Raw genomic sequence first — 21,251 nt, 5'->3', positions numbered from 1 at the left:
TAATTAAATGGGAATTTTACATAAATTGGCATTAGTCCTCAAGGAAAAATTATGATTTCAGAGCATTTTCTGGTCAGTTTTTAATGAAAATTTTTCCTACTTTTTTCAGGTGGTTTGGATCTTAAGCAGCAGGAAGCAGCATTACGTTTAGGACCTGATATCGTCATAGCAACCCCAGGTAGATTGATAGATCATCTCCATAACTCACCAAGCTTCAACCTAAACAGTGTGGAAATCCTCGTCCTCGATGAAGCAGACAGGTAATGGCGGATATAGTGAAACTGTTAGTGTCCCATTGGAGAAAAGTCTGATAACTGTTGATCGAGTTGTTTTTAAGCACCGATGTGCAGGCTGATTTTGGTCTGCACTGGTTGCAAAGGCAAGAATCACTTGCCGCCAGCAGGCTAAAGTTAAAACATTGAAGCTGTTGAATTTCTGTGTAATTCTTTACTCTAAGATTGCTAGATCTTTGCAAAAGTTCAAATTTATTCTTTCATATGTCATGGCTGTCTAGGATTTACGTTAGTCACTGGATAATATTGCTTTAGAGTTATGGTTGCCAGTTAATCTAACAGTTATCCTTGATTACGTGCAGTTTTAATAAAATTTTAAAGTAATTTTGTTAACCAGACCATCATGGTGAACTTAAACAATTCATGTGTACATAATTATGTTAATTTCAGTTTTTTAACGGTATCACTACACATTAAATTGTTTATTTGACAGGATGTTGGATGAATATTTTGCTGAACAGATGAAGGAAGTTATACGTCTGTGTTCTCGTACCAGACAGACGATGTTGTTCTCAGCTACCATGTCTGAACAAGTCAGTATCATACCCTAATCAACTGGCTAACCCTGTTTCTTTCTTATGCTTTTAGAAATATCTTCATATATCTTAATGTTTTAAATAACTAGGGGACTCTGGCCAAATGGTTAAAGTTGCAGACTTCAAATCGCTGTTGGTTCAAAACTCCACTTGGGTTGTAGAATTCTTCATGTGAGGAAGCCATCCATCTGGCTTATGGAAGGTGGGTGGTTCTAGTCAGGTGCCTGCCCATGATGAAATAATGCTCAGAGGTGCACCTGGGGTATCCCCCCCTCCCCCAACATGAAAAGCTGGAAAAGTTGCCATATGACCAAAATTGTGTCAGTGCAACTCTAAACACAACAAGAACAAAAAATGAAGGAATTAATATCTCTAGTAAGGGACCTCAGTGGCTGAGTAGTAAAAGCTGCTAACTTCTGTTTAGTCACCCATCACCTATGGGTTTAGAACCTGGCTTTGCATTCAGAATGGTTTTCTAAAGAGGAAGTCATCCAGCCAGCTTGCAGAAGATCAGTGGTTCTACCCAGGTGCCCAAACTGTAGTAGAAAATACTCTGCTTCACTAAACTGGAATAAAACTCGCTATTATTTACAGAATATTGGTTAAAATGTTTATGTAATGAAGGAATAGATTCATTTTCAGTGATTTGTATACAACATTGTTACAGGTAAAAGATCTGGCTGCTGTATCACTCAACAAACCAGTGAAAATATTTATCAACCAGAACACAGATACTGCCTTAGGTCTTAGACAGGAGTTTATCAGGATTAGGGCAAATAAAGAGGGTGATAGGGAAGCCATTGTTGCAGGTATGTCTCAGATATTTTATATAGGATTGAGATCTGTTTATCTGAATTTTAAGATTCCACGGGAGCATAGACAAACAGGCTGATCTTGGTCTGCATTGGACGCAAAGGCAGAATCACTCGCCGCCAGTCTGCTAAAGGTTAAGTTCATGACATTGTGATTTTTGCCAAAATGGCTATATTGTGGAGATTTAACAGTGAATTTGTGGATTTTGGCCTTTGAACATAAAATGCATGAGAGTTTTACTGCTTGTTGGGATATAATTTCACAGATTGACTCAACTGCAAAATCCATGAAAATTGAGTCTTCCACAAAAATTAATGATTTCTCATTATGTGTTGCAAGAAGGATTTATGCAAGATAAATATATTTGGTATTGATTCTTTTAACAGACAGTTATATATTGTTTTAGCACTGTTGGCAAGAACTTTTCCAGACCATGTGATTGTATTCATACAAACCAAGAAACAAGCACATAGAATGCATCTGGTGTTAGGATTGTTGGGGATAAATGTTGGGGAACTCCACGGCAATCTCTCGCAAGCCCAGGTAATAAAGGAAGTGATGTTTAATGGCTGACTGTTTAATTAATTTACAGTTTAGGTAACTCAGACTCGTTTCAGTTGTGCTGATTATTTGATGTTTTTGTAGCAAGTAATTATAGACTTTGAAGTAATTTGATATTGTGGGCGTGAAATTTAATGGTTTGCATCAAAATGGTTGTTTCATTGGGATATGAATTGATGGATATCAACTTTGGAAGATCATATTAATGGAAATGTTATTTGTGCATTTGGATTTAATTTCATGGAATGATGCACCCACGAAATCTGTGAAAATTAGTCCCTCATGAATATTAATGATTTAACAGTATGCCTTGATTGAGAAGCAAGTATGATTGGACAGCCACAAATTGTTATGCACTGAAAATAATGTAATTGTTATGTCTCCCTCCCTTAGAACTTTCAAACTTCATAGGATGGTACGGTTATGGGAAAGATGACCCCTATTGTTTTTTGGGTCACTGCATCAGAGGTCAAGGTCACAGGGGCCTGAACATGGAAAACCATTTCCGATCAATAACTTGAGAACCACTTGACCAAGAATCTTAAAACTTTGTAGGATGATTGGACATGCCAAGTAGATGACCCTATTGAATTTGGAGTCACTCCATCAAAGCTCAAGGTCTCAGGGGCCAGATTCCTTTACACTTCTATTTCCGATCAACAATGGGCCTGAAAATGGAAAACTGTTTCTGATCAATAACTTCCACTTGACCCAGAATGTTAGGCAATTGGTCATGCTGAGTGTGCAGGTTGATCTTGGTCTGCACTGGTCGCAAAGGCAGAATCACTTGCTGCCAGAAGGCTAAAGTTAATAATATACACATCTTCACCTCTTGGCACAAAACTACTGTTCTTGTATTGAAAACCTGTAACTGTTCGTTTAAATTTTGCAGTTCTATTGTCAGTGTTTATTTCTTTAAACAGAGATTAGAAACATTGAAGAGATTTAAGAACTCAGAGGTTGATGTATTGCTGGCAACAGATCTTGCTGCTCGGGGTCTTGATATTGAAGGTGTCAAAACTGTAAGTACTAACAGTGACTTCTTTACAAAGTCCTTTTTTAAACAGTTTGCCTCAAATTACTTTGGCCAATTTTCGCCTGTTAACTAGCTTTAAAGTCAATATATTCCATGATGTAACTAAAGATAATTTTGAAATGGGTCTATGCTTTACTTTCATCAGGAAGGATATTACTATAAGATATATGCTGAAACTTACACAATTCTAGCACTGTGTACATAGGCACAACCAATATTTTCTGTTGTGTACATTAAGGAAGGATTACATGTACAGTAACATATGTGTAGTGTATGTAACTCTTCAGAGTTGTCATTCTTCCACTTGAGAAACATTCACCTTTGCAACACAAAGAATCTTCCAAAGATATTAACTTTTAAAATGCCACTGAATAAGATACTTGTTTGATAAATAAGACATTACTTCAGTGTTATTTACCATTGTTATGCCACATAAATTTTGAATTTGTGTTAACTCTTAAATATAGTTTCTGAACTCTTTTTCTGTATAGTCATCCATCCTACTTCAGGCTAGGCTGTTTTGGTAATAAAATGCAGACAGTAGAAAGCTGATAGTTTTGGTACATTTATAGGGTACTTTAACAGTCAAAGAACAGATGCTTACAATCACACTATGATACTGTCTTGTCTTTCATTGTATTTTACATGGTGTCATCCTTCGTATGAATTATAATTGTCCAATTTTGAACCAGATGAAAAATTTGAAGTCCAGTAATTATGGTGAGCATGATAGGGTTTTGAAAGTATAAATGTATATATATTTCAGGTGATAAATTTTACCATGCCAAACACCGTGAAACATTATGTACACAGAGTGGGTAGAACAGCGAGAGCTGGAAAAAGTGGAAGGTAAAAGCTAGTCACAAATATATACAGTCAAACCTGTCAAAGGACCATCTTAGGGGTGGGTGAAAGGGGAAAAAAAATCATTTTTGTTTGCAAGTTTTCTGTCAGAGTTTAAATACATTGCAGATACAGTCCAAACCCATTATCTCGACTTCAGTTATTTCCAAATTTCGAGATTATTATATCACATGGATTTTCTCTGTCCAGACTTTTTTCCTTCTGATTTTTAGCTCACCTGAACAATGCTCATGATGAGCTAGTGTGATCACACTGTGTCCGTCGTCCATTGTCAACAATTGTGTTTAAACGACATATCCTCCAAAACCACTGGATGGATTTTGATGAAACTTGACATGGATGTTTCTTGGATGGTCCTCTATCAAAATAGTTCAAAAGGTTCCACTTGGTTGCACATAGGGGTCGCCAGAGCTAAAAATAGAAAAATCTTCAAACGACATCTCCTAAACTGATCATCTGATTTTGAAATAATTTCACACAAATAGTCCTTGTATCACCCTCTACAAAGGTTATTCAGATTATACCGATTCGTCAAAAAACATGGCCACCAGGGGGTGTGGTCACTTTACCCTATATGTATATAGTGGAAATTTAAAAAATCTTCCTTATGTGAAACTGCTGGTCTGATTTTAAAATAATTTTACACAAATGGTCCTATGTGACCCTCTACCAAGATTGTTCAAATTATTTTGATTCATCAAAAAACATGGCCGCCAGAGGGCTTGCTCACTTTTCCTTATATTTATATAGTGGAAACTTTAAAAATCTTGTGTGAAACTGCAGGCCCGATTTTATAATCATTTTACACAAATGTTCCTTGTGTGACCCTCTACCAAGATTGTTAAAATTATACCAGTTTATCAAAAAACTTGGCTGCCAGAGGGCATGGTCACTTTTCCCTCTATGTATATAGTGGAAATTTATAAATCTTCTTGTGTGAAACTGCAGGCCCGATTTTAGAATAATTTTACACAAATGGTCCTTGTGTGACCTTCTACAAAGATTGTTAGAATTATACCGATTCATCAAAAAACATGGCTGCCAGAGTGTGTGGTCACTTTTCCCTATATGTATATAGTGGAAACTTTAAAAAGCTTCTTGTGTGAAACTGCTAGCCAGATTTTAAAATAATTTTACACAGATGGTTCTTGTAGGACCTTCTACAAGTTTCTGATTCGTCAAAAAACATGGCCGCCAGAGTGCGTGGTCTCTTTTCATCTTTAAACAATATCTCCTCCAAAACCACAAAATGGATTTTGATGAAACTATACACAAATGATCTCTGGGTAGCCCTCTTTCAAAGTTTTTGAAATGGTTTCAGTTCATTGGACATTTGGGTCTTTTTGGTTAGGAATAGGTTTTCAGCTATCAGACTTTAAAAATCCTCTTCTCTAGAGCTTTTATATTTGGCATGTGATAAAATGGTTTGACTCTCTACCATACTTGTCCAAATTAAGGTTAAAAAAAAATGGCCACGCCCCTGTGTCTGACATGTACTTACAAGGATTTTATATAAGAAACTTTGAAAATCTTCTTCTCTGAATCAGTAATAGCCAGAGCCTTGATAGCTGGTGTGTGATATCAGATTTGTAATTTTTACCGTAAATTTTCAAATTATTGCCCTAGGTTGTGACATATATATAATATAGGCTAACATATAAGAAACCTCACTCTGTACTCATACAAACGCACTTGAAGTCTTGTACACAGGTGAGGGCTTTAGGGTCAATGACCCTCTTGTTTATTAATCAACTACGGATATCTCGATTTCGTTATTTGGATTTTTTCAATATTTCAACTAAATTTTCAATCCCCAACTTTGAAATTTACTCTATCTTGAAATCTGGTGTCTTGAGTGGACATTTATTGTCTGCCAAAACACACACAATTGTCGTCTGCTGCCGTAGGTGCTAAAAACAACACATGCAGATCCTGCTTTACAAACTGGCGCTAACATGTTATTGATTGTTTGTTTGCGACGAAAGCTGTGTTACACCCTGATTAAGTAATTTGAATTGAATTGTGTCAAAATTTAATGAATTTAATTGCATTTATAAACACCAAGAAATTAAAATTCTGTCTAATTTACATCGTTTATTCATTACTAATGAGTTTCACATCATATGCATTACACAAATCACAAGATGGTGGAAAGAGGTATAAGAGACCAGGGAGTAGGTTGAGAAAAGATTACAATAAACATGAAACAACAGCAAAAGACTTTATTAATGATTTATTTCAACAAGTGATGACCAATTAATATGTAAAACATAATATTTATGTACAAATATACATATCTGACTCAAGAAACGTCTTTTTATGAAATCAGAACTTCATTACCCCACCTACCAACCAAAGTGGCTGTCTCGATATTTCGATGTGTCTACTTTTTTCCCATGGTCCTGACAAATTCGAGATATTGAGATTTGACTGTATATAAATCAGTAAGCCCAAGGGTCTTAGTGATCTTTTGAGTTGGGTTGTCTTCAGCACTGGTCTGACTGTGCGTCCTCTTGATGCAAAATAATTCAAGAGGTCACATGACAACAGTATTAGGGATGCAATAGTTTCCGTGATATACTGGTGTATACCTTAATCTAAGATAACAGTGAAGAGAAAATTTCATTTATATTTTGGTTTTAAGGTTTTATATTAACCTTTCAATTTCCAAGCTGTACCCTGCCAGTGAATTTGTAAAGCAATTACTTTCTCTGCATTCATGTAGTAAGGAAATACACTTGATATAAATAAAAGTAGCCCCTAATAAACAAGTGGTTTACTTAAACAAAAATTTTCATGTTCTTAAACCACAATACCTTATTGGAACATGATAGTGGTATACACAACTGATGTAAAACCATTTTGGCTTAACATTTCTTGGTTTTAGTCATTACAGAAATTCATTGATTTCATCAGTTTAGTTTCATTATTTCTTTCATGTAAAAATTGCCTGTTATTTCTGCCATTTCTGTACGAATTGCCTGTCATTTCTTTTTCTTAGCAACTTGGCTGTTACTTTCCTAATTTGACTTCAGATTGCCTGTTATTTCTATACAGATCTGTTGACATTTCTTCTGCTTTTCTACAACTTGTCTATTATTTCTTCAGTATGACATTGTGTACTTATTGCAAATAATTACTTTGATATCTAGTTAGATGTCCTGTAATTTCTTTGATTTCTATACAAACAAATCTATTGATATTTATTCTGTTTTGTTCAACATGTCTGTTATTTCTTTGGTAAAATTGGTATGTCTTCCAATTGCCAGTAATTTCTTTTGTTTCTATTCAGAGTGCCTATTCTTTCTTCAGCTTCTTAATCAATGCTTGTTTTCCCCTTTCTTTATAAATTTCATGTTACTTTTGTTTCTCTACAACTTTTCCTTTGATTAAAATATTGAGTAATCTGCAAATATGTATCTTCGCCACATTGTTTCTTTCACGCGTATTTAGAGATCTTACATAGAAGTTTAGAGCCTCAGTGTGACGGTTCTCTTGTTCCATGCATTGTCCTATCAAGTTTAAAGCTGTTTCCCTGTGACCCAGGTTTGGTTCTGTTTCAACTGTCTGAATGAGTTCTGTAAGAGCCCTTTGCTGTTCTTTCGCTTCCTGAAGATGGCCAAAAGTTTTGTACTGTAGGAAGTAGAGGAAAGGGAGCGAATCCACCACAGCCCAGTCCATCCAGTAGTCGTTGTGTTTATGTCTGTGAGACTTGTCTTCTTGTGTAGATCTATACATTTCATAATGCAGCTCATGTGGAACACATTTCATTTCACAAGGTAAGAACCTTACACAAAAGGATGTGATATATTTGATTAGTTCCTCATTTCCTGTATTGGATTTACCTCTGAATCCCTGTTTTACATATATGTATGGCACTGGTTGTTCGCAACATTCACATACAGTTTCAACATTTTTCTTATCATACTCACATTCAGTATTCTGGAGAATACGCATTGTTCTGTCCATATCTCCTGAACAGTATAATGCCGATGCAAGCTTCAGTTTGCCAGATGATAAATCAGAGTTTAAGCCAGCTGAAAACAAGGCCAATGCGTGTGAGGATATAGTGTTGTTTATGTCAAGGTCGTGAGAGGCAATAGCAGACGCTAATGATGAATAAAGGAAAGGTATGAGAAGTATGTATGCAGATTTCTGCAGCCTATTTAGGGACATTCTATCACACCTGCCTACAAGTGTATAGATAGATGATCTACTTTGCTCTATTTCATTTCCACTATTCTTTATTTTTTGTAAGTAACTCATGTGAGAAATGCTTAGTTGCGCAGCAAGATGCCTTAGTAGCTTTTGGGAAATAAAAGCTTGAGCGGTGTCAGCGGACTTTTGATGCTGCATGATTTTATGTAATATTCTGTCTGAAAACTCCATCTTCAACATATATCTCAAGTCAAGGCGATCAAAAGTAATACTCCACAGTAAATCTCCGTCAGTGCATCTATCTATGAGAGACTGCAGGATTTCAGTGAGTTTAGGTTTAACTGATGCAGAAATTTTTCCTTTCAAGAGGTTGTTCTCGGGAACTATGAAATGTGGACAGTTTTCGTTTTCAACATTATTTTGCAGTTTTGAAAGGCAGCTTTTTAAACATTGAAGTAAATTGTCTTCCTGCCATTCAGCTGACTTTGTATTGTGAATACAATGAAATAAAACTGTTTTGCACATGAAGCTTGTGAGGACATCATTACACTGTGGATTTATGAATGTTTTGAGAATCATTTTCATGAGGACATAACATCTAATTTGTGTAATGTTTAAACTGTACATCAGACGTCTCTCGGCATGGGAAGTCGATATTCTCCATTCGAGTTCCTCATTCTTATCACTTTTACTGCCTACTGGTACAACAAAACATCCTGTAGTTTTGCAGTATCTCTTTATTTCTTCGGTAGGCCATCCTCCAATACCTTGTTTTAGTAACCAAGGTTTGGCTTCTGTAGGCCATGATTTACAGTACCATGCTAAAACATTATCTTCATCATTTGTTTGCGCATTTCCTTGAAAAACATGTGCAGGACCATTTCTGCCATCATACTTTATGACTAAGTCATCGAAATAAGTGTTTTTCATCAACACTCTTCCTTTTCCAACTGCAACAAATTGTTTGTCATCTAGGCTGACTGTAAGGAGAAGAAGAGGATTATCAGGCTGCAGAAGTTGTAAAAGACAATAACCAGGGGGTGTTGTCTCATCCTGGACCATCAGTACATTAATCGCTCCAGGTTTCTGCTCAGTAAGGTCCTGTATCACGTTCAAATACTGATAACTACGATAACCAAAGAGTGTATCAATGTCTGAGTCAAGCTCTATTGTTGTAGAACCCTCTGACTGACTACCAAAATTGTAGCTAATGACATCATTGCCCAGTAATCTGCGAGTAGTGGTATCAACATTTTCCATCAACATAAATGTCCTTCTCCGTTTCAGCACCATTTTCTCACTTACGCCAATATCACCGAGCACTTCAGACAGTTTCATTGATATAATTTGAGAATTATTTGGAGTCTGTGACATTCTGAAATCATAAAAAGGATAACTAAAACGTTATTTATATCTCACCTGTAGTCAAAGATTCATGGTGAGTTATTGTGATAATATTTTGTCAAATGTCCTTCCATACAGCAGTTGTTTTAAATCTTCTCTGAAATTATCAAGGCTCGTCGTGTAATCTGTTTGTAGAACAACTCCATTGTTGACATTCATCTTATTTAGCTGGTACTTAAAAAGGTATTTTTACCAAGTCAATAACTTTTCATATTTACCACATTTTAGATTAAGTAATATTATTATGCTCCCAAAATATTTAAGGAGTTGTGTGGAGGGGGTGGGGGGCTTCCTTATTGTTCTGTCCATCTGTCTGTCCTTTCATTCATCCTTACATCTTTGTAAACATAACTCCTACAGTTTTTAAGAGATTTGGCCCTAACTTACGAAAGTTTGTCACTATGAAGTGAACTTGAGCATATTATCAGGACATGTATGTATTTTGTCTGGTTTAGGAGTTACGGCCCTTTGAAATTTTATAGAATGCTTATGTTATAAGACTTGTCCAGATAACTCCAACAGTTTTCAGGGAACTGACGCAAACTACCAAGAATGTATCAAATTGAATATGAAGTGAACTTGTGCATGTCTTCTGGATGTGTATGTACCATGACCAGTTTAGGAGTTGTTGCCCATTGAAATTTTACAGAATGCTTCATATTGCCCAATACTGATATAAGGCTTGCAGAACAACTCCACTTACAGGTTTTAATGGATCTGGGCTAAACTTAAGAAAAGTATTACTATGAAGTGAATTTTTTCCATATTGTCATGACAAACATGTATCATTTTTAGCTCCACTATTCGGAGAATAGGGGGGCTATTCTACTCGCCCAGGCGTCGGCGTGACCTTTCTTGGTTAAAGTTTTTCGGCAACCTTGTTTTTCTGTCATATCTTTGTTACTATTGCTATATATCTTACTGTAACTTCACATAAACATTGTCCAGTATACAAACAAAGTATGTGTAGGGGCTGAGCCCATTATAACCAAGGTCAAGGTCACCAAGCTAGGTGTTATACTTAGGTTATTTTTAAAGTTAAAGTTTTTCGGCAACCTTTGTTTTTCTGTCATATCATTGTTACTATTGCTTATATCTTACTGTAAGTTCACATAAACATTGTCCAGCATACAAACAAAGTATGTGCAGGGGCTGGGCCCATTATACCCAAGGTCAAGATCACAAAGTTGTTATACTTGGAATTATTTTCATGTTAAATTTTTTCGAAAGCTTCGTTTATAGTCATATCTTTGGTACTTTAAGAGATAATGACTTGAAATTAATTCTTTATAATCATCATCTGCATGTGTGGTTAGAAACCCCATAACTATGATTGTATTTTTGACAGTATTATGCCCCTTTTGTATTTCGCTTTCTGGATATAACTTTAATGCAATATAAGACTTGAATCTTAAAATGTATCTTTATCATCATCATCTGCTTGTGTAGTCACAATCCCCATAACTCTGATTTGTATTTTTGACCAAATTATGCCCCTTTCATACTTAAATTTTTTAACAAACTTCGTTTTCTGGACATAACTTTGGTACTATATAAGATAATGACTTGAAACTCAAAATATATCTTTACCATCATCATCTGCATGTGTGGTAACAATCCCAATAACTCTAATTTGTGTTCTTGACAGAATTATGCCCCTTGGTGTATCTTCCTTTTAAAGTAGAGGTCTCTTATTGAGACATATATTCATTTTACTGTCAAATCCCCGAATAGTGGAGCGCGCTGTCTTACGGACAGCTCTTGTTCGTATTAACAATATTTGCGTATACTACCTTTTACTGCGTTATGTATTGTCTGACTATACAATGTTGTGTTTATTGTATTACCATATACCGGTACTACTCCTGTATCAATGCCCTTCCAACCCAAAATAAATGCACACACACCTTCTGTTCACCCAAATATAAGAAATTTTCATTGTTACTAGGTCAGATCATAGAAAAGCCTTGTTAACACTCTAGATAGTAGATACCATATTTTCTACGTAATCATCATACTTCTTTGTTAGAATATTTGTCTCTAAGAAGTCTAAGTCAAGGTCAAAACTGGGTTACTTGGTCAGAATTTAGCTTTCTTGGTCGAACATAGAAAGCCGTTAATACTCTAGAAGCCACTACTTGATCATCATAAATCTTTGTCAGAATGTCTGTCTGTATGGAATCTTCCTATTGCATTTCCTGGATTAGTCATGTCAGAAAGAAAAGGCTTACCTCTTAGTTGGATTGCAGCAGTCACTTCGCTTATAGAAAAATCTGATATCCAAATTTTTGGTTTCGACTTTGAAACATATCCTGAATGTCTATCTGTTATACGTTCAATAAAATGAGATAACAGTTTGCTTATCAACTTGCAGTGGTTAAAGCACACTACAAACATAACTTGATTAGATACTAAAATATGTTATCTTTTCTACAAATTATAGTTTCAGTTAACAATATAATCTGTGTTCTTCAAATAAGATTAGATACAACTGTCCAACACAGGTAACTTATATGTCCTGTGATTTGATAGCAGTTTTAAACTAAGTAATGATTACCAGGCATAGTCGCTTTGTCCTGCCAGATTGGCTATGTATAAGCAAAACCTGTTAGTACTGGACCCTCCCTTACTTTGTTATCTAGCATAGCCTAGTACTGTGAAATCATCAATATCTGAGAGGGACTAACTTTTCATGGATATTATGCACTTGCATCAGTCCATGATATTAAATTCCATACCAGGTATTTCATCCTCCTAATATAAAATTCTTGTACACATTATTTTAGTAAAAACCATAAAATATGCCAACAAAATTAAATGATTTTACCATTGAACTGAAATAGCAGCATGACAAGTTTGCATGAAACATGTAAAGTGTCATAAGAATACTTCAGCAGAGGTCAAATTTCTTTAATGAATATCACTTGTTATTTCAGATCAATTTCTCTTGTTGGGGAGCAGGAAAGAAAAGTTTTGAAGGAAATTGTAAAAAAAGCCAGAACCCCATTGAAGACCAGAATCGTACCTCAAGGTAAAATGCTGGCTGAAAAATGTTAAGAATGTTTTATAAATACTTTAATGTATTAGTTATTGGTCAAATATCAATTTTATGGAATTTATAGCAACAGCCCTCTGATTGGATAGCAAAGTAGAGCAAACTGTAACTTGATAAACTGTTTTGGAACTAGAGTAATGGTTAGGTTAAATTGTCACCAATTTATACAGCTAAAATGCTGTTGACAAATGGCGTGAAATCAATACCTCAGAGTTATCTCTGCTTTTATTGTGAAATTACTCTGTCTTGCAAGACAATTATTAGTTTAGGTAAGCTGTCGAAAAAAATCTTGACAGCTGTAAAGTATGGCTGAATTACTGTCATGTTCAATTGAAAACAGGCTAAAATCTCTCAAGAGATAAATGTTGTGTATCATTGTTTAGATGTTATATCAAAGTACCGGGACAAGATCAGCTCCACGGAGAAAGATATAGAAGAGATTGAACTGCAAGAGAAAGAGGAACGAGAATTGCGAGCAACAGAAAACCAGATGAATAAAGCAAAGAGAATTCTTGAAGAGAGCAAAGACGAAATGAATTCTGACCAGAAACGTGTATGGTTCCAGACACACAAAGAACGAATGGCTGAAAAAAGTAGGAATGCTTACTTAACCCTTAGCCTGCTGGTAGCAAGTGATTCAGCCTTTGCGACCAAGGCAGACAAAAATCATATCCGTGCAGGCTGTTTATGGTCTGCAGTGTTTGCTATTCAGTCAGTAAATTTTCATGGAACACCCCTTCGAATAATAAATGGAATTGCCCAGTTTGAATGGTAGACCAGTCCATTTGAAAAATTTAGCAGGTTAAAGGTTAATTTTATTTCCTTTTTATTACAAAAAAGCAGACTGTCAAATGATTCCTATACAGAATCAGATGAATATATGACTGTGCCTAGTTGGCAGAGTTTTGGCTATGAAATAGCCGTGGTGATTTCTCTGTTTATTCTTGCCTTCATGTTTAATTATTATGCTCTATGTCAGTAGATAGAATACTTTCAACATTTTTAATTCATTGAGATATGAATATAGCCATACAAAATTTGCATGGTACAAAATTATGATATAAGAGAGGTTGGGATATCATTTCATGTGCATATGTATGTAGTATATCACAATGTAAGCTTGTTCTGAAACTGTCAAATAAATTGAACTGTTTTAAGTTCATCTCTACAAATAAATCTGTATGTTTAAAACTTTTGATTTTAGTTTTACAAGTAAATTTTCCAACATGCTCAACTTAATTGTGCAAACAACTTGCAATTTGTTCTGAATTGTGATACTTCAAAAGCTTATTTAAGGAAGAGCTGCCACAGGACAGCAACACTCAACTATTAAACAGCCTTGTCAATTTAACTAATATAAAAGTTGAAAAGTGGCATAATTTTGTAGAAATGCAAGACAGAGTTATGAAACCTGTACAATGCATGTCAGCTCATCGCAGTGGACAAGTGTGTTAAATTTCAATCCATTCCCATTAGTGGGTACTGAGATACCAATTTACATAGGAAAACTTAACCAAAAAAAGTCGAAAAAGGGGTATAATTTGTAAGAAGCAAAACAGAATTATGGAACCTGTGCCTTTTAAGTGTATGAAGTTTAAATCCATTCTCACTTTTTGTTACTGAGATACTAGCTTACATACAAAAACTTATTAACCAAATCGGGACGCTGATGCTGATGCCGACAAATGGGTTAATCCAATAGTTCTACTTATTCTTGAAATAGTCGAGCTAAAAAAAGGAAAGAAATCCTACTTGCAAGCATGTAATCTCAACCTCTTGACATTATTTAATTTTCGAGAATTTCAGATTCTTTGTGATGCTTTCAAAGATTATGATAAAGAATACATTTTATATTTATGTCTTATTTATACAGCTGCATTAAGGTTAGGAGAATATGACTTGACGTCTGGCAAACAGAAGAAGAAGAAAAAAGATATGGTACAAAATAAAACAGTAAGTGAACAGCTTGTTTTCATAGTGCAAATGCTTTCAGAATTTGTTGGTGCAGTAGAATACTTATAAAAAAAAACATCCGTGTGGACACATATAGGCTGGACTAAAACAGAAAAATGAATGAATATAATTTATGCAAAGTCGAGTTAAGAAGCAATTAAAAAGTTATGAATTAGATTTTGAACTTGTTCAGTGCTCTAATTAATAGTCCTAAATGCTTCAGATTAGGCTGAATAAACATTTTGATAATAATGTTGGAAAAAATATAATGTTTACCACACACTACCATTGTAAGTTTAAACACATTTGGAAATGAAACTAGTAGTGTTTAGAACCGTCCGGTCTGTTTTCACAATCGAGTCTTTTGGCACAGGTTTACATCTTATGATTATGGTTGTCATAAAAATAAGTCATGACCATGTAACTATGTTCCAGGCTGAAGATCGGTCCAACTTTGAAATACAGAAAGCTCAGTTATATGCTGCAAAATTTGCCAAAAAGTCTTTAAGACAGAAACGTATGAGAGGATTTGATGATGATGACCAGAAAGGTAGAGTACAAATTATGAAATATTATTTCTGTTGCACTATTAACATATCATATAAAGTTTATATATAGTGTTAAAACACGCTTTTGCTATAAATTATTTCCATTCTAATATGCCCTTAGTCTAAAACAGTAGATAAAATATTGAAGCGCTCTTTCTTGGTCGCAACAAAAACTTTGACGTCACCGCACGTTAACATGATGTCATTCTAGCGTAAAAGTGTTATAACAGAGACAAGCATATTAGAAATCATTTTAAAGAATTCCAAACATGGTAATGGGACCTTTATAAATTTTCTAAATACCCTGATTGTCCCAGTCTTTCAAAGATAAAACAGGGGGATATAGAAATTGGCTGGGTCCTTCAGTTTGTCACACTTCGTATTTGGTCCATAAATCTGCCATCCAGCATGGAATTTGAAATTATTTGGCACATAATTTTCTCATAATGAGACGATGTGCAAGACTCAGACCCCTAGCCTCAAGGTCAAGGTCACACTTGGAGGTCAAAGGTTAACAGGGTCTGTTTCGTGTTTGGTCCATGTCTCTACTTATCATCAAGAGCTTTAAAGTTACATGTATTTGGCATTAATGTTCCCAGTAATGAGACAATGTGTCACATGCAAGACCCATGTTCCTACCTCCAAGGTCACATTTTGAGGTAAAAGGTTAACAGAGTCTGTTCTGTGTCTGGTCTATAACTCTGCCAGTCAGCAAGGAATTTCGGTATAATTTGGTACAAATGTACCCCAGATAGAGACAACATGCAGTGCCCAGGACCCTAACCCCTATCTCAAAGATCAAGGTCACATTTAGAGATCAAAGATTTTAGAATATTTTTCTTGTCTTACAAGACACAAATAGTCATCATAACAAAATTATGTGTTGCATGCAAGACCTCAGACCCCTTGTTACAATGTCTTGTTAGTTTTGAAATTTGTCCAGAAAATCATTTTGAAAGGGGTATTTTCAGTTGTACGTATCAGTCATTTTTACACCAAAATTTGACTTGTCAAGCCTGCTTGCGGTGAGCTCGACTTAGTCTTCACTTTTGGCGGGTCGGTGTATGTTTGTGCGTTGGTACGTTTGATTTTGTCTGGACCATAACTTGACATGCATTGACCAATCTTGTAGAGACCGTACCATAGCTCTTCGCATACTTTGATTTTTCAAACTAAAGTGATTTTTACAAGTGCACCGGTTACGATAAAAATGTAAACAACGGACTCTGTCTATGAAACTTTGAAATGAATGAATGACAGTCGATCTCAGTCATAATACTGATTGACAGTGAATGCTAATGACTCCATGTGTTGCAGAAAGGTATTTAGTTTGTAACTGTAATTTCCCATCAGTTGAAATCCTCTCAAAACTGGTAAAATAATTACTTATATTTGGACAAATCTCATCGTCTTTGCCGTTCGGCAGCTGCAAAAAGGGCAAATATAAAAGATTCAGTGTAAGTAATATTTCACTGGTACTGCCAGTTAGTAAGTTCATACTCTGAACAACACGTCAGAGAAATTTGGGCAGATTTGACCAATTATGACGTTGGCAGCATTAGATTATATTTTTCTTTACACAAAAATTGCCGTTAGGTAACAAAGCGAATACGCCGATAATCCGGAGTTCACCGATTATTGTTCCAGTTCACGCAATGTAATCCAGCAATTAAACTGCATAGCTATTAGCTACTGCTGTTATAGGGAAGTGGTAGAGTGTCTGCCTTAGGGGTGAGAGGTCCTGGGTTCGAGTCCCAGTTAGAGCTTAACTATTTAGATTCTGCTAAAGCATAGTTTTGCTGTTAATAGACTGTTCCAGATGTTCTAAATTTTTAGCACACAGTATCATGGATCAGTATTTAGCAATCCAGATCAAAGTTGAATGTTAAATCAAATGCACCCAATTAGAAAATATTGACTATATTATGTCCCTTTGATGTTTATGCTCTCCATGTTCAAGAAGAGTTACATTTCCTTGATCACAAAATTTTCGTTATCATGAAAATATTAAATGCTCATAACTCCGCACTTCTGGTTAAAATATTGTCTATATTTCTGTTTTTGAGAAATATATGGACATTTCTCTTCATTTCAAAGCTTTTTAACTCCAAACCTATGATTTGAAAAACTTAGGTACTATCTCTAAATCTTGTTTATATTTGGCATGAATGTTTACCTCAATGAGAAGGAGTGTCGTGCGCAAACCCCATGTTCCTATCTGCAAGGTCAAGGTCACAGTTGGAGGTCAAAGGTCAAATTGAAGTTTGTCCGGAGCATTTCTTCTTCATGCATGGTGGGATTTTGATGTAACTTGGCATGAATGTTCACCATTATGAGACGGAGTGTCATGTGCAAGAACCTGGTCCCTTGACTAAGGTCAAGGTCACACTTGACAGCTGGCAGGCTCGACATTCTGCCTATGGGCATACTCGTATTTGTGAATAGGTTGTTTTAAAACTTGGGATATCTTAGCATAAAAACAGCATTACCATGCAAAAATTATGTAACATTTGTAAACATTTTTAGCTCACCTGAGCACGAAGTGCTCAAGGTGAGCTTTTGTGATCGCCCTGTGTCTGTCGTCCGTCCGTCCGTCCGTCCATCATCCGTCGTCAACAATTTGACTGTTAACAATCTAGAGGTCACAATTTTGGCCTAATCATAATGAAACTTGGTCAGGATGTTACCCTCATAAAAATCTTGGACGAGTTCGATATTGGGTCATCTGGGGTCAAAAACTAGGTCACCAGGTCAAATCAAAGGAAAAGCTTGTTAACACTCTAGAGGTCACAATTTTGGCCCAATCTTAGTGAAACTTGGTCAGAATGTTACCCTCAATAAAATCTTGGATGAGTTCGATATTGGGTCATCTGGGGTCAAAAACTAGGTCACCAGGTCAAATCAAAGGAAAAGCTTGTTAACACTCTAGAGGTCACAATTTTTGCCCAATCTTAATGAAACTTGGTCAGAATGTTACCCTTAATAAAATCTTGGACAAGTTCAATTGGGTCATCTGGGATTAAAAACTAGGTCACCAGGTCAAATCAAAGGAAAAACTTGTTAACACTCTAGAGGTCACAATTTTGGCCCAATCTTAATGAAACTTTGTCAGAATGTTATGCTTAATAAAATCTTGGATGATTTTGATATTGGGTCATCTGGGGTCAAAAACTAGGTCACCAGGTCAAATCAAAGGAAAAGCTTGTTAACACTGTAGAGGCCACATTTATAATGTATCTTCATGAAACTTGGTCAGAATGTTACTCATGATGATCTCAAAGTCCAGTTTGAATCTGGGTCATGTTGGGTCAAAAACTAGGTCACCAGATCAAATCAAAGGAAAAGCTAGTTAACAGTCTAGAGGCCACATTTATGACCATATCTTAATGAAACTTGGTCAGAATGTTAATCTAGATGATCTATAGGTCATGTTTAAATCTGGGTCAGGTGGGGTCAAAAACTAGGTCACCGGGTCAAATTAAAGGGAAGGCTTGTTAACACTCTAGAGGCCACATTTATGATGTATCTTCATGAAACTTAGTCAAAATGTTAATCTTGATGATCTTTAGGTCAAGTTTGAATCTGGGTCATGTGGGGTCAAAAACTAGGTCACCAGGTCAAATCAAAGGAAAAGCTTGTTAACACTGTAGAGGCCACATTTATGACTGTATCTTCATGAAACTTGGTCAGAATGTTACTCATGATGTTCATAAAGTTCAGTTTGAATCTGGGTCATGTGGGATCAAAAACTAGGTCACCAGGTCAAATCAAAGAAAAAGCTAGTTAACACTCTAGAGGCCACATTTATGACCGTATCTTAATGAAACTTGGTCAGACTGTTGATCTTGATGATCTATAGGTCAAGTTCAAATCTGGGTCATGTGGGGTCAAAAACTAGGTCACCGGGTCAAATCAAAGGAAAAGCTTGTTAACACTGTGGAGGCCACATTTATGACTGTATCTTCATGAAACTTAGTCAGAATGTTAATCTTGATGATCTTTATGTCAAATTCGAATCTGGGTCATATGAGGTCAAAAACTAGGTCACCAGGTCAAATCAAAGGGAAAGTTAGTTAACACTTCAGAGGCCACATTTATGACCATATCTTACTGAAACTATCTTGATGATCTTTAGGTCAATAGGTCAGGTGAGCGATACAGGGCCTTCATGGCCCTCTTGTTTTTTAGAAATTATGAGTTTTGCGCAATTTTTTTTTACAATGGGAAATGTACTTTTTGGCCATAAAATTCGCATTCTTCAAGACGTTTTTAAAATTCAAGAAGATCCTGCTACCACCCTCGGAGACTTTAAACAGATGTATTGTGTATAAATGGATATTGCTATATAAAACCACAGAACACGAAAAAAAACTGTTACGAACAATAGGTGAAAACTGATATTTACTATTTGTATTTTCAGGTGCAGGTCCCTCAAAGAAAAAGAAGCAAAAGAAGCCAAAACTTAAGTCTGCTTTTGATAAGGAACTTACAAATACAGGCAAAAGTGCAGTTAGACAGTATAGAGCAGGGTAAGTATAAAAATTGATCCCACATTCAATAAGTTTCTGGCATTTTTATTTGCAAGTAGTATATTATATTTTTCTGTAGTTAAGAAGTGCCATACAGTTAAACCTGTCTTAGCAACCACCTGTATTTAGCAAACACTTGCCTTAAGCTGCCAGTCAGCAAACTTCCCAATTTGACTTTTTAATCCCCCGCCTTGGCGGAGGGATTATAGGAATGGTCTGCGTCTGTCCTTCCGTCCGTAACAAATTCGTGTCCGGTCCATATCTCCTAAACCCCTTGAAGGATTTTCATGAAACTTGGGTCAAATGATCACCTCATCAAGACGATGTGCAGAACCCATGAGTCAGCCTTGTCGTTTCAAGGTCAAGGTCACAACTCAAGGTCAAAGGTTTGAGCCTGCCATTTTGTGTCCGCTCTATATCTCCTAAACCCCTTGAAGGAATTTTATAAAACTTGGGTCAAATGATCACCTCATCAAGATGATGTGCAGAACCCATGAGTCAGCCATGCCGGCTCAAGGTCAAGGTCACAACTCAAGGTCAAAGGTTTGAGCCTTCCATTTTGTGTCCGCTCTATATCTCTTAAACCCCTTGAAGGAATTTTATAAAACTTGGGTCAAATGATCACCTCATCAAGACGATGTGCAGAACCCATGAGTCAGTCACGCCGGCTCAAGGTCAAGGTCACAACTTGGGGTCAAAGGTTTGAACCTTCCATTTTGTGTCCGCTCTATATCTCCTGAACCCCTTGAAGGATTTTCATCAAACTTGGGTCAAACGATCACCTCATCAAGGCGATGTGCAGAACTTATGAGTCAGCCGTGTCAGCTCAAGGTCAAGGTCACAACTGAAGGTCAAAGGTTTGAGCCTTCCATTTCGTGTCCACTCTATATCTCCTAAACCCCTTGAAGGAATTTTATAAAACCTGGGTCAAATGATTACCTCATCAAGACGATGTGCAAAAATTATGAGTCAACCATGCCAGCTCAAGGTCAAGGTCACAACTAAGGGTCGAAGGTTTGAGCCTTCCATTTGATGTCCACTCTGTATCTCCTTAACCCCTTGAAGGATTTTCATCAAACTTTGGTCAAATGATCACCTCATCAAGAACTCATGAGTCAGCCATGTCAACTCAAGGTCAAGGTCACAACTGAAGGTCAAAGGTTTCAGCTCTGTATCTCCTAAACCCCTTGAAGGATTTTCATGAAACTTTGGTCAAATGATCACCTCATCAAGACGTTGTGCAGAATTCATGAGTCAGCCGTGTCAGTTCAAGGTCACAGCTAAAATCAAAGGTTTTACCCTTTCACTATCCATAGCAGTGGCGGGGGATTTAGCTGTCTTTCAGACTGCCTTGTTGTTCTTATTATACGCCCGTTTGAAAAACGGGACGTATTATGGGAACGCCCCTGGCGGGCGGGCGGGCGGCATCCACAGACTTTGTCCGGAGCATATCTTCTACATGCTTGAAGGGATTTTGATGAAACTTGGCACAGTTGTTCAC

The 21,251-nt window shown here is 36.3% G+C and overlaps 1 protein-coding gene across 3 annotated transcripts in view; it reads left to right on the top strand.

The window, feature by feature from the left end:
• The window catches only part of LOC123549026 (probable ATP-dependent RNA helicase DDX27), a 92,524-nt gene that overhangs the window by 10,772 nt on the left and 60,501 nt on the right, over nucleotides 1–21,251 (top strand). For 2 of the 3 annotated variants that reach the window (XM_053545728.1, XM_053545725.1), the window contains exons 9-19: nucleotides 110–260; nucleotides 727–826; nucleotides 1,497–1,638; nucleotides 2,049–2,185; nucleotides 3,127–3,225; nucleotides 4,006–4,088; nucleotides 12,602–12,696; nucleotides 13,104–13,313; nucleotides 14,594–14,673; nucleotides 15,109–15,223; nucleotides 19,642–19,750. In XM_053545728.1, the coding sequence (XP_053401703.1) occupies nucleotides 110–260; nucleotides 727–826; nucleotides 1,497–1,638; nucleotides 2,049–2,185; nucleotides 3,127–3,225; nucleotides 4,006–4,088; nucleotides 12,602–12,696; nucleotides 13,104–13,313; nucleotides 14,594–14,673; nucleotides 15,109–15,223; nucleotides 19,642–19,750 (1,321 nt within the window). The remainder of the gene's footprint in view (nucleotides 1–109; nucleotides 261–726; nucleotides 827–1,496; nucleotides 1,639–2,048; nucleotides 2,186–3,126; nucleotides 3,226–4,005; nucleotides 4,089–12,601; nucleotides 12,697–13,103; nucleotides 13,314–14,593; nucleotides 14,674–15,108; nucleotides 15,224–19,641; nucleotides 19,751–21,251) is intronic. The other variant, XM_053545729.1, reaches the window with a different exon arrangement.

Source organism: Mercenaria mercenaria, chromosome 6 (genome assembly GCF_021730395.1).
Source record: "Mercenaria mercenaria strain notata chromosome 6, MADL_Memer_1, whole genome shotgun sequence".
In the NCBI taxonomy this organism is placed as follows: Eukaryota; Metazoa; Mollusca; class Bivalvia; order Venerida; family Veneridae; genus Mercenaria; species Mercenaria mercenaria.
Note: the sequence above shows the minus strand (reverse complement) of the source record. Positions and strands in the feature narration are given on the sequence as shown.